We start from the raw sequence: 19,228 nt of genomic DNA, 5'->3' as shown, positions 1-19,228 counted from the left end.
ACTATGCCACATAAGGAGCATGTGCTCAGAATATCTTTATTTCATCAGCTTAAATATGATTCTGCAACCCCTTCAAGTTAACATACTAAGTATATACTTTCAAATTAGGGAGGAGAAGGGAAAAAACCCTAAGCTAGGAAGAGCTTTCTCTAAATCAATTAGGGTAAGTGAACTCCTAAAGTTCAACATCTTGAAGTCAAAATTATTTGTATTATTTAGCACATTGAGATTACAAGCTGTCCGATTAATCTTCCTTTGTAGCCACTTTTTAACATGTTGTTATTCGCTTGTTTAGCATTTTTAACAGCTCTCTCTCCATCATCTATAGCTTCAAATGCAAACCCCTCAGCTCAGTAGTTCAGGTCTTCTGCAAGCTGACCCTATGGAAACGTTTTATCTTTGTATCCTATTAATGTCTCATTTTTGAAATCTCTAAAAGTATCCAGCTTTTGATGAACTACTTAACTACTTATTCTTTAACTGATCACACCACTCATCTGACAAATCACATGGTGCCCCATTTTGGTGATTACTAGGTTTCATATACACACACACACACACACACACAAATATATATATATATATATATATATATATATCCATCCTACATAACCAACTAGGTTGGAAGTTCCCAGGAGACAATAAAAATGAGTAAATATATTTGTATTCCTTGAGTCCCCTACACATGGCAGATAATTCAGTAACTATTGGTTCTTGATATGCATAATACATTGTTGCTCTAAAATGATGTTATCATATTTATGTGGCATTATATACTTCTTCGTGAAATTTGATATTCATTTTTCAAACTAAATCTGGCCAAAACAGCACTCTTGATTTCCATCATTCCTCCTTACTTAGTTTTCCCCTCTTAAGTAAATGATGCTACCAATTACCCAGTGGTTCATACCTAAAACCCAGAAGTCACCCTTGGTTCCTCTGTCCTCCTTCTACATCCTCCCCACCCATCACTGCTGAAAGCTCTAACTTTAAAATCTATCTGGCGCACATTAATTTCTCTCTATTGAACTGCTACCTCGCCACTACTCTCTGAGATAATTTCTCTAGGCCCCTCTACTATCTCTTCTCCACATAGCAACCAGAAGAATCATTTGCAAACATAAATCAGACCACATCACTCCCTCATTTCAGTCCCTCCAATAACTTCCTGTAGCACTCAGAATAAAATCCGAATGCTACACCATGGCCTATAAAGCTCTACATATCTCACTCCTGCCTACTTTTCTACTGCTAAGACAAGGTATTTTTCCTCTACATCATCAGGCTCTGGCCTTCCTGGCTGCTTTACTGACTAAAAAACACAACAGGCTTGATCCTGCCCTACAGCCTTTGTACATTCTGTTTTCTTTCTCTAGAATATTCTGCCTCCTGAACTCTGAAATCTAAATTAATCAGCAGCCTGCCCACCCAACCACATTCACATACCTCACTGTTTTGCTCTTTTTACATCATCTATCTCTATCTTCCTCATCTACTTACTTATTTATTGATACGGCACCCCTTAGACTCCCCAACAAGCAAAACTAACTGGCATTTCCCTGTTGTTTCTCCAATATTTATAACTCCTGAAACAAAGTAGAAGCTATATAAATAATTTGAATCAGTGAATAAGTAATTTCAATTGATATCCCCAACATCATTGGTAGGTAAGCAGTAAAACTATGATTATCCTCCTTTTCTAGAGAGGGAAGCTGACATTAAAAACTATTTTAAAGCTTTGCTCAAAGTCACATATAGCATATTAAGGATATGGTCAAAATTCAATCTTCAGGCTCTAAGTTCTAATAACTATTATATTATATTAAACATAAAACAGAATAAAATATAAACGTTTATCCCACATATATGAATTTTTTTTTCTTACACATTTCTAAAACACACATTATACTCAGCCATTATCAAATTACATTGCTATCCAATTGACGCGCATACAGATCTTACATCTGCTAGTCCCTTCCATTTTTCTTCTAAGACCATTCTTTAAAATTCTTCAGAAAGTACCCATCCTAAAACCTTAGGATGAAGCATGAGGGTATCTTAAGATTCTGTTAATATGAACCGCCTTGATGAAACTATTGTTTTAAAGGAAAACAAAGATGTGTTTTTACACATAAGATAGTACACATAAGCCCTTTTGTATATAGTTGCCATAGAAACAATAATATCTCTAGAGATGCTCCATTAAAAGTGGACTCACTTTTAAAGATTTAAACATACCCTTTTAAAAGCCATTCATTGATGGGTGTGATTGATAAAAGCTGAAGAAAAAGCCATATTGTAGCTGGGAAGAATGCAAGTGTGAAGATCTGAATAAAAAGATGCAGTTTTAAATGCACCAAAGCACTGGTCAGCTCCTGGAAAAATGAAGGAGACAAAATAAACAAAGGTAAGAAAACTATTCCTGAAAGGAGATCGCTACTAAAATAACATCACATGAGTTAGTTTTTAATTTTGAGGTTTCTCATAGCTAAAATTTTTATCTATAAATATATGCATATGAGACAGAATGCAAGAGAAAAAAGTTGCTCATGGTAGTTATAAAGCATTTTTGTATAAAGTTTCTTAAATATTCTTTTTCTAGTTTCTTTAAAATATACAATATGCCCTCACAAATCAGATTTGTAAAATTCTGGACCAGGACTAAGCTAACTATATACTAGTATAGATTTGGGGATTGTTGAACATACATATATGTTTAACTACATAAAATAATAAATTTTTTCAAAAAAACTAATAATACCTATCACATTTCAACCAAATACAGTAATTAATCTCTATTCACTACACCAAGGCTATAGGCCTCAATTTGACAAGATGTTACTAAATCTACAAATAATACATTAAAAAATACTTCCCTCAATGATAGTCTCTAATTCAGAATGGCATTTCCTTCCACAAATCTACTCACTAGATTCTTTGTTAACATTAACTGAATACCAGCTTTATGCCATAATCTGAGCTTGTCACTTTACATGTAAACTCACTTAATCCTCACAAGAAACCCCATTAAGTAGATAATATTATTCCTGTTTTACTGATGAAGCAATTGAAGTTGAGAGCTACTGTATGGTGAAGATCAGAACTAAAGCCCTTTCTGGCATGCTAGCAACCCCATGCCTGTTTCTCCCACTTCTGCCCCAAGGGGGTAAAAATGCACACTAAACATAACAAACCAGGCCCATGTTATAAGGTTGACAACTAAAAAAGGCATAATTAGTTAACTTCTGGGGTTCAAATATATATAAACTAACAAACATTTGCATTTGAGTTTATATTATGTTGAAATAAAAACAAAATGGAAAACCAAAATAAAACAAAATTGGAAAGTAGTAGAAAAAGTATATTCCTTTAAAACAAACAAGTGATCATTAAAGCATATTCAACTATGCCAGAGTCACTGGTTATAAGTATAGAACTGTAAAGGCCCTCTTGTTCAAGTAAGATGTTCAAGAGATCCTCAGCCTCAGAGACATTAGCCAAAGTTTATCAGCTTAATCAACAGTACGTTAATGCAGACTCATTGGCTCCACCACATTCTGAGATTAGTCTCATCACTTTCCACTGTCTATCTCCCTGTGTGGAGATAAACAAAGCAGTTCCTTCCTGTTAAGTCACAAGACATCCCTAAATGACATCTAAAGAATTTCTGGTAATCTGAGTCTAATTTGCGACCACTGGAAGACACAGCCTACCAGAAGTCACATTTGGTTCTGGGATCAGACCTAAGAGAAAGCAAGCCATCCTTACAGTGAATCAGAACTCTTAGAGCTCTATTCCAGAGAAAACTTGAGCACCAGTAGTTCAGAGAATTCTCAACAGTCTTGAAGGCAAATCTCATTTAAATATACTAATCTCATTTAGCCATTTGATAAACACTAAATAAATATTAGTATTTTTATTTTTTAAAATACCATAATGAAATGATTAGCCAGAATACACTAAGGCATTTGCATATACTTTTTTTTTTTTTGAGATGGTATTTCGCTCCTGTCATCCAGGTTGGGGTGCAATGGTGTGATCCTGGCTCACTGCAACCTCCACCTCCTGAGTTCAAGTAATTCTCCTACCTCAATCTCCCAAGTAGCTGGGATTACAGGTGCCCACCACCATGCCAGGCTAATTTTTGTATTTTTAGTAGAGATGGGGTTTTGCGATGTTGGCCAGGCTGGTGGTCTCAAACTCCTGACCTCAGGTGATCCACTCACCTCAGCCTCCCAAAGTACTGGGATTACAGGCATCAGCCACTGCACCCAGCCTGCATATACTTCCAATAGGAGTAAAAATTGGCATAACTTTTCTGAAAATGAATTTAGTAATATATATCAAGGACTATATAATTCATATTCTTAGACCCCAGAATTTTATGACTAGGAATTTATCCTAAGGATATACAAAATGGTTGCAAACATTTATACACAAAATTGATCACCACAGCATTATCTATTAGAGCAAAATCTGAAAACAAACGTCCAAAAATAAGAGAATCATTTAAAAAGTTAAAATGTAATGGGAGTGTTATGAATTATTAAATACCTTGTTGATGAGGATGCAGATGTATAGAATCTCTCCCCTACATTATCAATAGGTATATAAATTGGCATAACCTACAGAGAGGAATCTGGCAACTCATTCCCTCATTTAAGTAATACTTACTGAGCATCTGGCACCATTCTAGGCACTTGGAATATCTGCTACAACTTAAACTACATGTATCATTTGACCCAATTGTAGGAATTCATCCTTTGCATATGTTTCCAAGTATGGGAAATAACATATTTTTAGGTTATCTTTTGCAACATGTCTGTAATAGCAAAATCTTGTAAATTAACTAAATGTTCATCAATAGAGGACAACAAAAATACACCAGGACACATCCGTGCAACAGAATACTATTTGGTGTACAAAAAAAAAAAAAAAAATGGAGTCCTTTATGTGTTAAGGTGAAACAATGTACAAGATACGTCTTTTAAGTAAAATAAGGTAAGGTGCCAAACAGTATGAAATACAATTTGTAGGGGTGTGGAATACGCAATTGTATGTTTTACAAAGAATATCTCTGGAAAGGTACACAGAAATTGTTAACATTTTTTGTCTCCAGAGAAGAGAACTGGATAGCCGGTGGAAGAGTGAAAAAAAGGCTTATACATCTCTTTGTACCTTTTAATTCTGAACTATGTGAATAAATTATGCTCATAAGGGTAAATAAAATATGCATTTTTGTCATATAAAGAAAATTTAAATATTAATATTAAATTATATTAAAAATATGCAATGTTACATAAAAAGTAAGGTAAGAATACATTTGTATATGTGCATAGGTCTGCAATATGTATATATACATACTTATATTCACAATTTCATTTTTAAAATATTATATATATAAAACACATTTTTAAAAAGGATAAAAAGTGGGTGTTAATAGTTAATAGCATGTATTTTTAATCTTTCTAATCTTTCTACAATAAGTAAATATCACTTTTATTACAACAGAAACAAGTTATAAAAACTAAAATGTGCTTAGAAAATATTGCTGATCTAATAAATGACAATTAGAAACTGGCATTGCATCAGAACGATAGTAAAGAACCAGCAAAACGAGCCACAACAACCAACCATGTTGGCTCATGAGGGCCGTCTTAACAACAGGGAAGTGCTTCTGAGAAAGATTTTCAAAACTGTTACAAAATCCCAGAGTCATATATTTTTCATATCTTCTTCAAAGCACCATAAAGAAAAAATAAGGTAACAACAGGAAAGAAAAAGCAAGTAAACCCTATAAATTCCAAAATAGTTATTACTCTGTACATGCCCATGTAAAATTTGGGCCACACAGTCAAATAAATGCCAACATGAATAATTAAAAAGTTGATTCCGCATCATAGTTTGTTTATTCACATGTAATATAGGTCAAAATCCATTAAAATAAACTTAAGAAGACACTCCACCTCATGTACTGATTATGCCAGAGTTTCACTGACAGCATCAAGCACTGCTTAAAACAGGGCTCTGATTGGGACGTAAATATTTCCATTAGATCCCTATTTCTCTTGCAACCCTTTATCTGGCCTTCATCTAGTTCATTTGCTGAGAGTCAGGCTCATAACTCTGGGCTTGAAACAAACAGCATGAATATGAAGTTTAGAGTTTGCTATATTTGCTTTTCTGCTAACAGGATAAAAAATTAATAATTTGTAATTGTAATTAATAATTTGCTAATAGGATAAAAATAATAATTTATTTGAAAAACAAAGAAAAACCTGCATCTTCTGCCCTATTCAGGACCCTTTTTTAGTCTCTGAGTCTCCTGCTCTCCTTTGTCTCTATCCCCAGCACAGTGCCTTGTAGCCAAAAGCACTTAATTGGTATTTGTTTAAACAAATTCACCCAGCCACAGTTGGTTAAGTAACAAATCCTCCCAAACTATAGGTTTGAAGTGAACTAAATATGAATTTTAAACGTGACCGTATTTCACTTCAATAAAACAAAATTTCGAAAAACTAGAAATCAACAGCCATAAAACTGAAGACTCGGCATTGTATCAGCACAGAGGCCTTTAAAATTTTGACAAATTAGTAAAACAAATTTTAGAATACACATCATTAAATCAATGTATGATTAATACAAGAAATGTTCAATATAAATCAAACTTGAATGGGACCAACACAAATGCTTTCAAATAAACCAAGTCAATAATAATTCACTGTCTCCTGTGTGCAAAAATGAACTATTTTAGGACCTAATAAGACACACAAATTGTAATCCCTACTGAAATAAATTTAGGATTATTAACTAGTAAACAAATATGACTGCTACCACCTAAATTACAAGTTACCCATGAAATTAGTAGAGTTTAGAGGTGGTTTAATATTACACAATGGTACAATCTAGGACATCTTAAGTGGCTTTTGAAAATGATATTATGTTGTATTCATTTGAAAAGGGCTTTTGATGGAAGAAATGGCTTTTATTGCTGCTTAGATACCATGATAAAGCAAGAGATCAAGGCATTTCATTAGATCCAAATTAGCTGGATGACTCTGAAGGTTTCTTAGGTGCTTACAAAAGAAGTCAGTCCTCAGAAAAATGCCGACAGCTGTGACATTCTTCCTTCTTCAACTCCTGCATCCCACAAAGTTGGCTGCTTTACAGAATAGCATTAAGTAAGACGCTAAAGAGTGAGAGAAATCAAGTTGCTTTCTGGATTTCCCATGGCACAGTAACAGCTGTAGCCATTAAGCCGCCACCAGGGGACAGCCACTTGGGTTAGCAGCTTCCTAACCCAAGTCCTTTACTTGGGACGTTGCTCTAACTAGAGCAACGTCCCAAGTAAAGGACTTGGGTTAGGAAGCTGCTCTACCAAGAGCACTAGCCAAGGCCAGCAGGAAGACCTCCAAACAAGATCAGTCCGACACTATGGTAGTGGCAAATATCTTTCTGTATCACTGTGCCCCACATTTGAGAACCAATATCAGAATTCATACATTGACAGAAAAAAAAAAAAAAAAAGCCTGTGACCTATAAATAGTAATCATAGTCCTCTCATATCAATATTGTTTACCAAAATTGGAATTTGACATACTAGAAAATCTCATCCCATGTCAGTTATTTTCAGAAGAGCAAGTAGTCAGAGAAAATATTTACAACTCTAAAGACACAATTTATCAGTTATAGACACTACACATTTATCCTATGTATATCAAAAAAAACACCCCAGTGAGGCAGGGTGCGGTGGCTTACACCTGTAATCCCAACACTTTGGGAGGCCGAAGTGGGTAGATCATTTGAGGTCAGGAGTTCAAAACCAGCCTGGCCAATGTAGTGAAACCCAGCCTCTACTAAAAATAGAAAAATTAGCTGGGCATGGTAGTGGGCACCTGTAGTCCCAGCTACTTGGGAAACTGAGGCAGAAGAATCACTTGAAGCCAGGAGGTGGAGAATGCAATGAGCCGAGATCATGCTACCACACTCCAGCCTGAGTGACAAAGCAAGACTCTGTCTCAAAAAAAAAAAAAGAAAAAACAATAAAAAGATTTATACCAACCTCAACCTGATGGCTACAGAATACATAAATTTAGTAAAGTCATGTTTTATTCCACGTTGCTACGAGGGTGATCTAAGAAGGAGATAAGTAAATTTAGTCTTCATTCAAATCACTCTCAAAATAAATAAAGGTGAGACATGATGCTGGACCAGAATTTTAACTTTTAAAGCCATTTCCAAAAACAGAAAACTTACTTATAGTGAGACATTCCCATCTACATAAGAACAGGATGTTGGAATGATAGTTTTACGTAATTTCTTCAAGAGCAAATGGGTATTTTCTCCACTTTTTTTTTCTTCCAGTGTAAGTCAAAAGAGAATCATAAATTCTACTCATTCCTCTTTCACACGTAAATGTAAAAATGTCTGGATTTCTTTACTTCTAAGAGAATCCCATGTTCAGTGAAACCTGAATCAGTAAATAACACTACATATATATGGATGTGGTGTGTGCGTGTGTGTGCACGTGTGTGCACGTGTGTGTGCGTGTGTGTGTGTGTGGTGTGTGTGTATATATATATATACACACACACACAGACTCATGTATATATGTGTGTGCATATGTGTCTGTATGTGTGTATATATATACACACACATATACATACATATATGTCAAATGAAATATTTCTCTTAAGACATCTATTAATATTTAATAGATATGCTAAGGAACAATAAACTTTTCTAAATAAAAATTAGTTAGAAGTTATGACAAATTAAACATTACTTGAACAGCATGAGTCCTGGGAACCAAAGATGATCCACAAAAGTATGGAAACCAAACTAAACATCAACAGCTCAAATGTGCCCAGGCATAGCAGGCACCACTGTAGTTACCGCCATAAGTTGAGGAAGAACTAAAGTAGATACTTCAGTTCAGCTGCCATATTAAAAACATACTCATTATAACCACATCCTCAGGGTCCATGCTGCTCAACTGTACAGTTTTTATAATACACTTATGCAGGAAAGAAACACAAGTTCTTTGCTGACCAAGCTATCTTCTGCTATAGGGAATCCTTCAGATTATAGCTATAAATGGCATTACCAAAGGATTCTGAAATTTCAGGTAAGTTCAAATTAAATTTTTCTCTCTGCTTTTCATGTGTCCCATAGGTGACAGTACCTCTGTTTTCAATGATAGTCCACTGTTAAAGAATATTGTTGCAACAGCAATGTAGGATACAGTTATTTCTGGCTTCAATGGTCCTAAAGAGAAAAAACAATGAGTTATTGTTAGAAAAGAATTTCAGTAGATAACTTGGCACAAAAGAAGACTCTATTTGTTCATGCCTATAATCCCAGCCATTTGGGAGGCCAAGCTGAGTAGATCACTTGAGGCCAGGAGTCCAAGACCAGCCTGGCCAACATGGCAAAACCCAGTCTCTACTAAAAATACAAAAATTAGCCAGGCATGGTGGTGCATGCCTGTAATCCCAGCTCCTTGGGAGACTGAGTAGTAGGATTACCTGAGCCCAGGAGGTAGAGGTTGCAGTGAGCCTAGATCATACCATTGCACTCAAGCCTGGGCAACAAAGTGAAACTCTGTCTCAAAATCATCATCATCATCATCATCATCATCATCATCTACTGCAGAACAAATGGTATTTTAGGTATCAGTGTCGCCCCTAGTGTCCTACTGTTCCAACAGAAGTAAGTATTTGTGTGATGCAGCCTAACTCCAGAGAGCATTTTCCAGAGGGCAAGAACCATAGCTGTCTGGCTCAGCTCAGTATCCTCAGACCAGAGGAATAAAGAAGCACACAGGACAGCACGTGAGCAACATCCTTCAATATAGGTCCTAACTATATCTATCATGGTATCAGCATTTATATAACAATCAAAACACCCCCAAGCCCAGAGAAGAGAATCAACTGAAGAAGTCCTCTTCTCTTTAGCAAATATTATTTCATTTCTTCTAGGATACCAGAAACAAAAGGTTGTAATCATGCATGCATTCAGTTCCGCCCAAGAGTATTCATCATACAAATACTTACTGAGCACTTGCTATGTGAATGATAATGCATATAAAGTACTTATTAATATACTGCCATGCCCATAATTATTATTAAATTGTGCTAGGCCCCAGAGATACATGGTGACCCAGCCAGGCCTGGTCCCTGCCTTTCAGGAAATCCTCTTCGGAGTTAGTTTGGCAGCATTCTAATGTGTTAACACTGTGAGAACAATAGTTAAAAGTATCATTTGTGAGTTGATTTAAGTATCATTTGTGACTGTACACAATTGTCTTTAAGACCTAATGTGCTAACAAAGAACAAAATTCTTTAAAAAGATGCAGTCCTGAGAAAATGACATTTTATACCTGCATACCAATGGTTCTCCAGCAGTGGCAATCTTGCCCTCCGTGGACTTATGGCAATGTTTAGAAATGTTTTTTGGTTGTCATAACTTGGCGGATAGGGTATACTACTAACATCTAGTGAGTAGAGATCAATAATTCTATTAAACATCTTAGAAGACATAGAACAGCCCTTCCAACAACAAAAATTATCATGTTCAAAATGTCAATGTGCCAAGGCTGAGAAATCCTGGTATATGGTAACATTTAAAAATCTCAGATCATCTCATATTTGGTATTCTATTCAGTCCTCTTGTACTACATTGAGTAGTGTCCCCCTACTCCCAAAATCCATGCTTACCCAGAACCTGTGAATGTGACTTTTTTTAAAATAGGGTCTTTGCACATGTAATCAACTTAAGATGCAGACTTACTGGATTAGGAAGGTCATTAATCCAATAGCCTATTCTTAAAAGATGGAAATTTGGACACAGACCCATGCACAGGGAAGATAGCCATGTGATGACAAAGGTGGACACTGGAGATATAGTGCCACAGTTAAGGAATGGCTGGCAACCACCACAAGCTGGAATACGCAAAGAAGGATTCTTTCCCAGATGTCCTTTGGAGGACATCTTGACCTCAGCCTTCTGGCCTCTAGAGCTGTGAGAGAATAAATTACCTGGTTCATGGTAATTTGTTGTGGCAGCCCTAAGAAACTAATATACCCCCTTAAGCAAAACAACAGGACAACAATCATGGCTTCTCCATGGTCTGAAACCCTCCATTTGCTCAATAAATGGACAGAAAACCAAGCTCAGGAAAAATCACTATAGATAGATAGATAGATAGATAGATAGATAGATAGATAGAGATATAGAGATATAGATATAGATATATATAGAGAGAGAAGACCTACTACGTCTTAGGCATTTGTAGCACAACAATGAATAAAAGAAACAAAGATTTCTTCAAATGCTGCAATAAATTATTTAATATACCTGGCATTTACACAAATCGTTTTGCTGAGATCTAAGAAAAGGGAGGAAAAGGGAGAAGGCAAGTGCAAAAGGCATTACATTTGGGGGCAGTAAAGACTGTTCAAAAACTTTTAAAAAGAGGTACATTATACTTGTAAGTGAATCTGTCTCAGCAGCTCAAACAAGTAATATTTCTTCAACAGCTATGCAGGGTGATTCAGGAGCAGATTTTAAAGTCAAGGAATCTGGCTTTCTTGGAGAGTAGAAGTTTCCCAATAATTTTAAATACCCTGTCTTTTAAAATTCACATCATTTTAATTTTCTTCCAATCCCGTGGTTTTTATGAGACCTTATGCTTGTCCATCATGGTTCCATCCACAGTGGTGCCTCCAAGTTTTCTAGATAAGAGGGTTCAGAGTCAGCAATATGGTGGCAAATGAGAGACTGGGGACATGTCCAAAGATGCATCTCCACAGCAAACCTGAAACATTTATTTGGATTGCATAATTCTCTGGGGTAGCTAAAGAAAAGGTATACTGTCTTTTGTATTAGATGCACATCTGAATAACTCTAATCCATGAAAGGACATGTTAAGGATTCCAGTGCTATCTACAATGTACCTGTAAGAAGAAAAGAGGAATTAATTTAGGGAAACCCAAGGGCCCTCTGAGACAGAGTCAAGTGAGGGGCTGAAACAAATCGCCCAAGTAGGGCATGCAGAACTACAAGTCACCAGGGCTGAAATAAAAACATGGTAAATATTTGCAAGAGGTGAGAGTTAAAACTGAAATATAAAAATGGTATGTGTCCCCTCCATAAGCCAATAATTATAACCTCCAAGTCACCAAAATAATCATATTGGATACTAAGATGGCTACAAAGCTCAAACTGGAAATAAGTTTTCACTGTTCCTTTAAACAAAGATGTTTATCAGCAAAAATGAAATGGGGTAGCACAATCAAAAGAAAAAATGGTCATAACAATGAAGCAATTTGGGGGCTCCAAAACCCATGCTTTTTAATGGAAGGAAAAAGTAAAATGTTCTGAAATACTTAAGAATGCAAGGAACTATTACTATTTCACAAAAGCCATTCACCACTGAAGTAAATTTCACTTCCAAACCTAATCTAAGATCTTCTAAGATATTCATGTTAATATACATAAGTTTATAGCATGTTTCTGGTTATGTTTTTTTTTAATGGAAAACTGAAGCAGTTTCCTTTTTAGGATTAGTGTCTTATAAATGGTAATAAGTTAAGATGCAGGTAGGAATGAGAAACTTACTCTGTACTTCCAACGAAGTAAACATTTGTCTTCTCAAGAATGAACAGCACAGTGTTGAATTCCCATAAACTCTATGGTGTGCAATAGCTCAGGGCTTCCTTAGGCCACACTGGGACAGATCGTCAACACCTCAGAATCTACATATTTACATCTACTATAACTTTTTATTTTCAAACTTCTTCTGTATATATTTAAAAATTAAATATAACTGAATAAGAACAAGAGCTAAGAATTCAATTATCCAAGCTAGTGTGTATTACGCTACTACCCATTTGGAAAGTCATTCAACTTCTCTAATTTTAAGGTTCCCACATCTATAAATTTTCTGCCATACTAACTCACCAACTGACTGTAAAAATTTAGGGGGGCAGTTGGGGAGGAGTTAGACCATGCATATGTGTGATAATTTAAGTTTAGAAGTCTTACACTTAAAAGTAGACTGTAGTCATTAAGGTATCAATCCAGGTAAAGGTGAAGTGAGCATCTTAATAGCAAACTTTTCCTATTTAAAAGTATATCTAAAGATTGATTAATTGAAAATTATCCAGTCAATATGAATGCATTAAAAATGAGATTTTCAGTGTACAAAGGCCAGAAATGGAGCCTTTTCACTAAAAGTTATAAGCCAAAAAACGTGTTTCAGACCATTCCAAAGAGCAGGACATGACAAAAACACTTTCAGCAGCCATTCCTCTCCTTATTCCTAGATTTTTGTTATTTTAACTAGTGGCATGAGATGGTCATTTGGTATTATTTGGTGGTTTGTTTTTACTTAGGAGGCTTTACAAGTGGGAAAAATCCATTAAAAGCTCAACAGTAGCTTGAGTTCAGACCAGCCTGGGCAACATAGGGAGATCCCCATCTCTACAAAAAATAAAAAAAATTATTGGGTGTGGTGGCACATGGCTGTGGTCCCAGCTACTCAAGAGGCTGAACTGAGAGAATTGCTTGGACTCAGGAGGCTGAAAAGGCAGTGAACCATGGGTGACTGAGGGAGACCCCAGTTCAAACAAAACCAGAAGTATCAATGACTTAGCCTGATAAGCTGTAAAGGAAATCCCAAACAATTGTTTGTTTATCTTATGTTTTTAGAAAAAGCATCTTTTCCATATGAACAACTATTAAAGAAACCATGAGTGCATTGTTTAATAGTAACTGATTTTACTCTGCTCCTTTGCATTAAAAAGCAGGGCATGGAAAACGTCTTTATTATATTCAGTCTTTCCTTATAATGGTTATTCATTTTAATAATTTTTTTTGCCAGAACCATTAGTATAGATTTTGCAGCTGGTGTGAAATAAGGGGGAGTCTTGGTCTTGAATAGTTCCTCTTCCCTAAACTAGCCACCTTAACATAGAGTGAGTCACCTGCCATCAAGCCTCAGTATCCTCAACTGTAAAAGAAGCATGTTGGCTTAAAACACTTTAAATGTTCCCTTCCCACTCTTAACATTCAATTGTAATTTTAAAAAGGAATGAATTATCCTACACTAAAGACATAAGGACTAGTGAAAATGGGAAACGGCATTTCTATGATACATTTACGTACCAAAATGTTAATAAGCAGAGTCTATGGAACAAATAAGCTTGCAGAATCTATCTCATACATGGCATGGCAGAAAAGCCCCACGGAAATGATTCAGCATTCAACACCTTCCTTCCCACAGAGTATTTGGGAATGTAAAGTAAAAGATATTTTGCCAAACTTAGCCCCTGCAGATTTAAAGTTAAAGATCATACATCATCTGGAATTTCACCTCAAAACTGAGCAAATAAGAGATCTAACACCAGAAGCTATAGCTAGGGAGAGTGCCTTGCAGATCATGCAAAGGTACTGTAGGTCTTCCTATTCATTTAGCTCCAGGGATGGGGGCGGGGTCTTCATTTGACAGACCTGATCTTCACAAGAGTTTACCAAAAGTTCACAGAGCAGCTTTGTTAAAGAAGAAACTGTTACCATCAGAGGGAGAAACCACCAGGAATAACTGCTTTATTCTCATAGTTACATATTCTACACATTTTGTTCTAAGTTAAATACAGAAGAACACAATTTTAAAATGAACAAAAAAGCCTTCAACTCCACAATTATAGTTTCAATAATTCCTTTAAAAATGTTCCTGGAAGCTACTTCTAAACAGAGGAATCCGGTGAGGTTAAGGGGAGAAGGGACCACTACTGTTCTCCTGAGAGATCATTTCATTCATTTCCATCATGTTTTAGCAGAAAGATACCAATAACTTCAAATATCCTCCTGAGAAATTCCTACTATGAAAAGATCGTGCCTGTTCAGCTTTGTCCTTATTTGCTCCGGTTGTATGACTTCGGTATTAAACCTGTCAATAAGCTTGGAAACTGACAAACAAGGTCAAAAACAATCGCACTGAATAAATTCAATTAATGTTTAAAGATTATCTAAAGGTGTGGGGGATGGGGCATAAAAAACTAATATTTCTAATGTTCCCACCAGTGCCCATCGCCCCCAGTACAAAGCTCCTACTATTCAGAGATTTAAGTATGCTTTCAGTCCATCTACATTTCCTTGCCAAAATACACACTACACTACACATAGTCTAACACAGTCTGTATCTGTTAGGCTGCTAGTACAGAACTGAATCCCGGCAGCACACGGAAGTAGTGCCCTGTAATGAAACAGTGCAACGTGTCAGTCGGCTTGGGAGTTTCTGGAGCGCCAGGAACTACAGCAAATCATCACTCTCCAACATGTGGGCCATAAAATCTGAGTTGGGGGCGGAGGTGTCCCTTTTCCTTGTTTTTCCTCCACTTTTTTTTAATGTGGGGGCGGGGTGGACTCGAAAGTAGACTGGATAATGAGGTCCACTCCAAGATAGATAAGGAACTCTTGGCAACCTAGAGTCCCTTGGGATAGGATGCTAGTTTGGAGGCAAGAGGAGTAACTTTCATTCTCTGTAACCTCACTTCTTGACACTGAGGATAGTCATTGTCTGCGGAAAAGACTACCTGCGCTCAAATTCCTTTGCCCCGTTCCTAATTACAAGTTCCCTCTGGGGTTGGTAAATTAGAAAATCAGCAAAAGGGCCAAAGGCTGGTCAGTGCCCCTGAGACTGGCAAGCGCTTGCAATGAGGGTTGCCCCACCTTTCTAAGACTCACAAATTAGTTCTGAAGTGGGAGCCGCGGTGGAGCACGCAGAGGTGCCGCACTTACCCCCATTCACCCCCATGGACGGCTCCAGTTTAGCTCCGGCGATCGCCAGTACTATTCCGATCATGAACCAGTCTTTCCTCATTCTCTCCAGCAGCCTCATATTTGTTAGGGTGGGTGGGTTTTGTTTATTTGTTTCGCTTTTTTTCTTTTCAAGCTGCGATCACCTAATCCCCAGAGCGTCTCCACACTTTCCTTGGTCCCTCCAGACATGCAGCAACGCAAGTCAAATTGCCACTTGTAAACTAAAGACCTGGGGGTTGCTCTGGCGGCTTTGAGGAGGGTTGGGAGTAGTAGTATCCAGTGACAGGAAAGTCTCACTGAGCGCCGCCATCACTACCACGCGCCTCCGAATACACGCGCACAAACGCACCGAACGCCTCTGGCCGAGGGCGCGTAGGTAAAAATGCTTTGAAACGAACTTTGACCAGGCCGAGGAACGTAGGCGATCGGGCAAGGGAGACTGGCCGCCGGATGGGACTGACAAACCCACCGCTGCCGGGACCTGCGGAACCTTCTGAATGACGTGGGGTGGGGAGAGCGTCTTAGGTGCCACAGCCTCCAAGCCTCATTGATTGTCCCTCTCCAACAAGCCTTTAGGCACAGCCACCCACGCTTCTGGAGCATATCTCCATGGAGAGCCTCTCTTTTGCTCTGCCATGGCCCCGCGGGCAGGATTGGAGTGTGCTTGGGGCAAGTGATTTATCCGTTGAAGCTGCGGCAGCGAGGTGCAAGTTTTGAGGCGCGCTTCTTCGGGGCATTACGGCGCTTCCCCGACGCCAGCGCTGACGTCTGCGCGGGGGAGGGAGGCCACTTCGGTTCTCCGAGTTCCCTACCCGAACAGCCAGAGTTAGACGCGTCGGCGCGGGAAAGTGGCTCGCTGGTGGGCGGGGAGCCTTAGCCCTGGCTGTGGGGTGATAATCCGGCATCGGGCAGACGCTCACGTTCGCAGGACCCCAGCATTCCGGCGTCCGCTGCAACCCAAGGAAAACGGGCCGGACCTTTCCAGGTCGCTCGCCTGTGGGTGGGCGTTTGGCCCAGATCCCCTTCCCTCCGCCGCCCACACCCGCCCCGGGGCTGCGGGGGCCTGCGGGGATCTGGGCAAATCTGCCTTTGCAGGCGGAGAGTGAGAGCTCAAGTCTCCTCCCCACCAGCTAAGCTACCCGCGGGCGGAGTGGGGTCTACTTTGTCCAGCGCCAGGGCGGGCTAGTGCCCGCTCTCCCTGGACCCCAGGGCTGATCTACCCAAACCACAGGAAAACTCTGGGAAGAGGGGCGGGGATTCCAAAGCAGAAGTGGTGGGGGGTTGAGTCTGAGAAGTTGGGGAGTTCAGCCTTCCATTGCCACTGAGTGCTAGTTCTATCCTCCAGTTTCTTCCTTGAAATGTGACATTGGTTCTTTACAGAAATTGATCTGTTTTAACTCTGCAGCTGTTCATGAATGGACCCTGCAAGAGCATGAACTCTCCTGTATCATTCATCCAAATGAAGAATGAAAGAAAACAGTATGTGACATTTTGAAATAACCTGGCATGTGCCAGTTAAATGGTTAAAAATGGAACTTAAGGTTTGGAAGATATTGTTTTGTGATGCCAGACTTTAATTCTGAATGTATTCAAAGCTGGAATCTTTGTCGTGTCATTTCCTCTATTCAATTTAGCTTTATCTTGATGGCACGACTTCCAGAAACTAAGCCACTTTAAGCAGTTGTGCTCCCAGTTGTAGGTTACATAGTATACCACATGTCATCTAATTATACATCAGGCAACATGAAAAAAAATTAATTTCAAGATAAAAAGAACTTAACAGGGAGACATAGATGACATTAAACAGTTTACTCTGAAATGAGAGAGGCATATGAAATATGATAAAATTTGATGTTAATTGTCAGGCATTCAGAAGATAAGTGAAGATAAATGAAAGATAGTTTACAACATAATTATTTTCTTATAGTAAATTCTTAGTAGGTTAAAGAGTCATACGTCTCAGTCATTGAAGGGATAGTTTTGTGTTAAAACATCATTAAACATTAACTTTACAGAAATTGAGCTGTTTTAACTTTACAGCTGTTCACAAATTATTTACTAAGACCTCTTTGATCTGTTTAGAGCAGAATCTAACTCAGAGATTTGTTTTTTGTTTTGTTTTTAATGGTACTTAGAGGAAAAAAATAGTGTGCCATGAGTTCTATTCTGTTAAGGCTTGTATTTGTTTGCTGTGGCTGCTGAAACAAATACTTGAAATTGGATGCCTTCAAACAACAGAAATGTATTCTCTCACAGTTCTGGAGGACAGAAGTCCAAAATCAAAATTTTGGCAAGGCCACACTCCCTCTGAAGGCTCTAGGTCTTTGCATATATAATAAGATGAGGTTATGCTGGATTAAAGTGGATCCTAAATCCAGTGACTGGTATCCTTATAGGAATGTCATGTGAAGGCACAGGAGAGACAGAGGAGACCCCATGTGAAGATGGAAGCAGAAGTCAAAGTGATGTGTCGCCAAGCCAAAGAATGCCCAGGATTTCCAGCAACCACCAGAAGCTAGGAGAGAGGCATGGAACAGATTTTTTTTCTCTCAGTTCTGGAAACAACAAACCCCACTGACACCTTGATTTTAGACTTCTAGCCTCTGAACTAGAAGAAAATAAATGGTGGTTATCCTAAGCCATTCAGTTTGCAGTACTTTGTTATAGTAGCTCGGAGAAATGAACACAGCAGCATTCACAGCATCCAGAGTTTTGATGTGATTTTGTCTTTGATGTGGCCACCATTAACCCCACTATAAGACCCATCTCTGCTTTCTGTTTCTTCCAATACTCTCTTCATTCACTCTTCCATCTCACTCATTTTTTCTGTTATTTCTTTTTCTTTCCACTGTTTCTCACCTTAGTTTTTGTTTTCTTTACCTCTGCCACTTGACCAGACACCATCCCAACCAAAATGGACACACAAAAGCAAAGTTCTTTAAAAGACACACAATAAACTTTGCTTACTCAATAAATATTAAATTTGTTTATTGAAAACATATGTAATATGCCCTTCACTGTATGCCAGGCATGTGTCAGATACTGAGCATTCAATGGTGAGCCAAAAAGACACAAAACTTTCTTTCATGGAGCTTATAATCTGGTGCAGGAAACAAATGCAAACAACTTGTGCTTTATGGAAGGAAAATGGCAGGATGTTGAGAATAGTTTAGATTGGAGAAAACAGGCATCCCTGAGATCTGAAGAGTGAACAAACATGTGAGTTGCTCAGGCAAGGATGAACTTGACGCTTCATGGAATTTAAAAACCAGTGTAACTAGACCAGTCAGTGAGGGGAGAGTGAGAGGAGAAAGATGAAAACCTGGGGAGGGTGCAGACTATATGAGACCTCTCATGTTGCGGTAAAGGATTTCGCTTCTATTAAAGACTGTAGAAAGTCACA

General features: G+C 38.1%; 1 protein-coding gene and 1 long non-coding RNA gene across 9 annotated transcripts in view; one reads left to right on the top strand and one right to left on the bottom strand.

Annotated features, from left to right (window-relative positions):
- The window catches only part of SLC10A7 (solute carrier family 10 member 7), a 265,111-nt gene extending 248,958 nt beyond the window's left edge, over nucleotides 1-16,153 (bottom strand). For 7 of the 8 annotated variants that reach the window (XM_032246445.1, XM_032246447.1, XM_032246446.1 and 4 more), the window contains exons 1-3: nucleotides 15,805-16,153; nucleotides 9,185-9,267; nucleotides 2,239-2,375 (exon numbers count right to left, since the gene is read on the bottom strand). In XM_032246445.1, the coding sequence (XP_032102336.1) occupies nucleotides 2,239-2,375; nucleotides 9,185-9,267; nucleotides 15,805-15,904 (320 nt within the window). In that variant the 5' untranslated portion in view covers nucleotides 15,905-16,153. The remainder of the gene's footprint in view (nucleotides 1-2,238; nucleotides 2,376-9,184; nucleotides 9,268-15,804) is intronic. The other variant, XM_032246452.1, reaches the window with a different exon arrangement.
- An 88-nt stretch (nucleotides 16,154-16,241) lies between these two features.
- Nucleotides 16,242-18,463, top strand: LOC116528981. Its single transcript, XR_004259318.1, has 2 exons — nucleotides 16,242-16,810; nucleotides 18,222-18,463. It is a non-coding gene; the product is annotated as an uncharacterized LOC116528981 (long non-coding RNA).
- Nucleotides 18,464-19,228: the final 765 nt, after the last annotated feature.

The sequence above is a fragment of the Sapajus apella genome, unplaced genomic scaffold, assembly GCF_009761245.1.
Source record: "Sapajus apella isolate SASKATOON/1434 unplaced genomic scaffold, GSC_monkey_1.0 scaffold61, whole genome shotgun sequence".
Lineage (NCBI taxonomy): Eukaryota > Metazoa > Chordata > Mammalia > Primates > Cebidae > Sapajus > Sapajus apella.
Note: the sequence above shows the minus strand (reverse complement) of the source record. Positions and strands in the feature narration are given on the sequence as shown.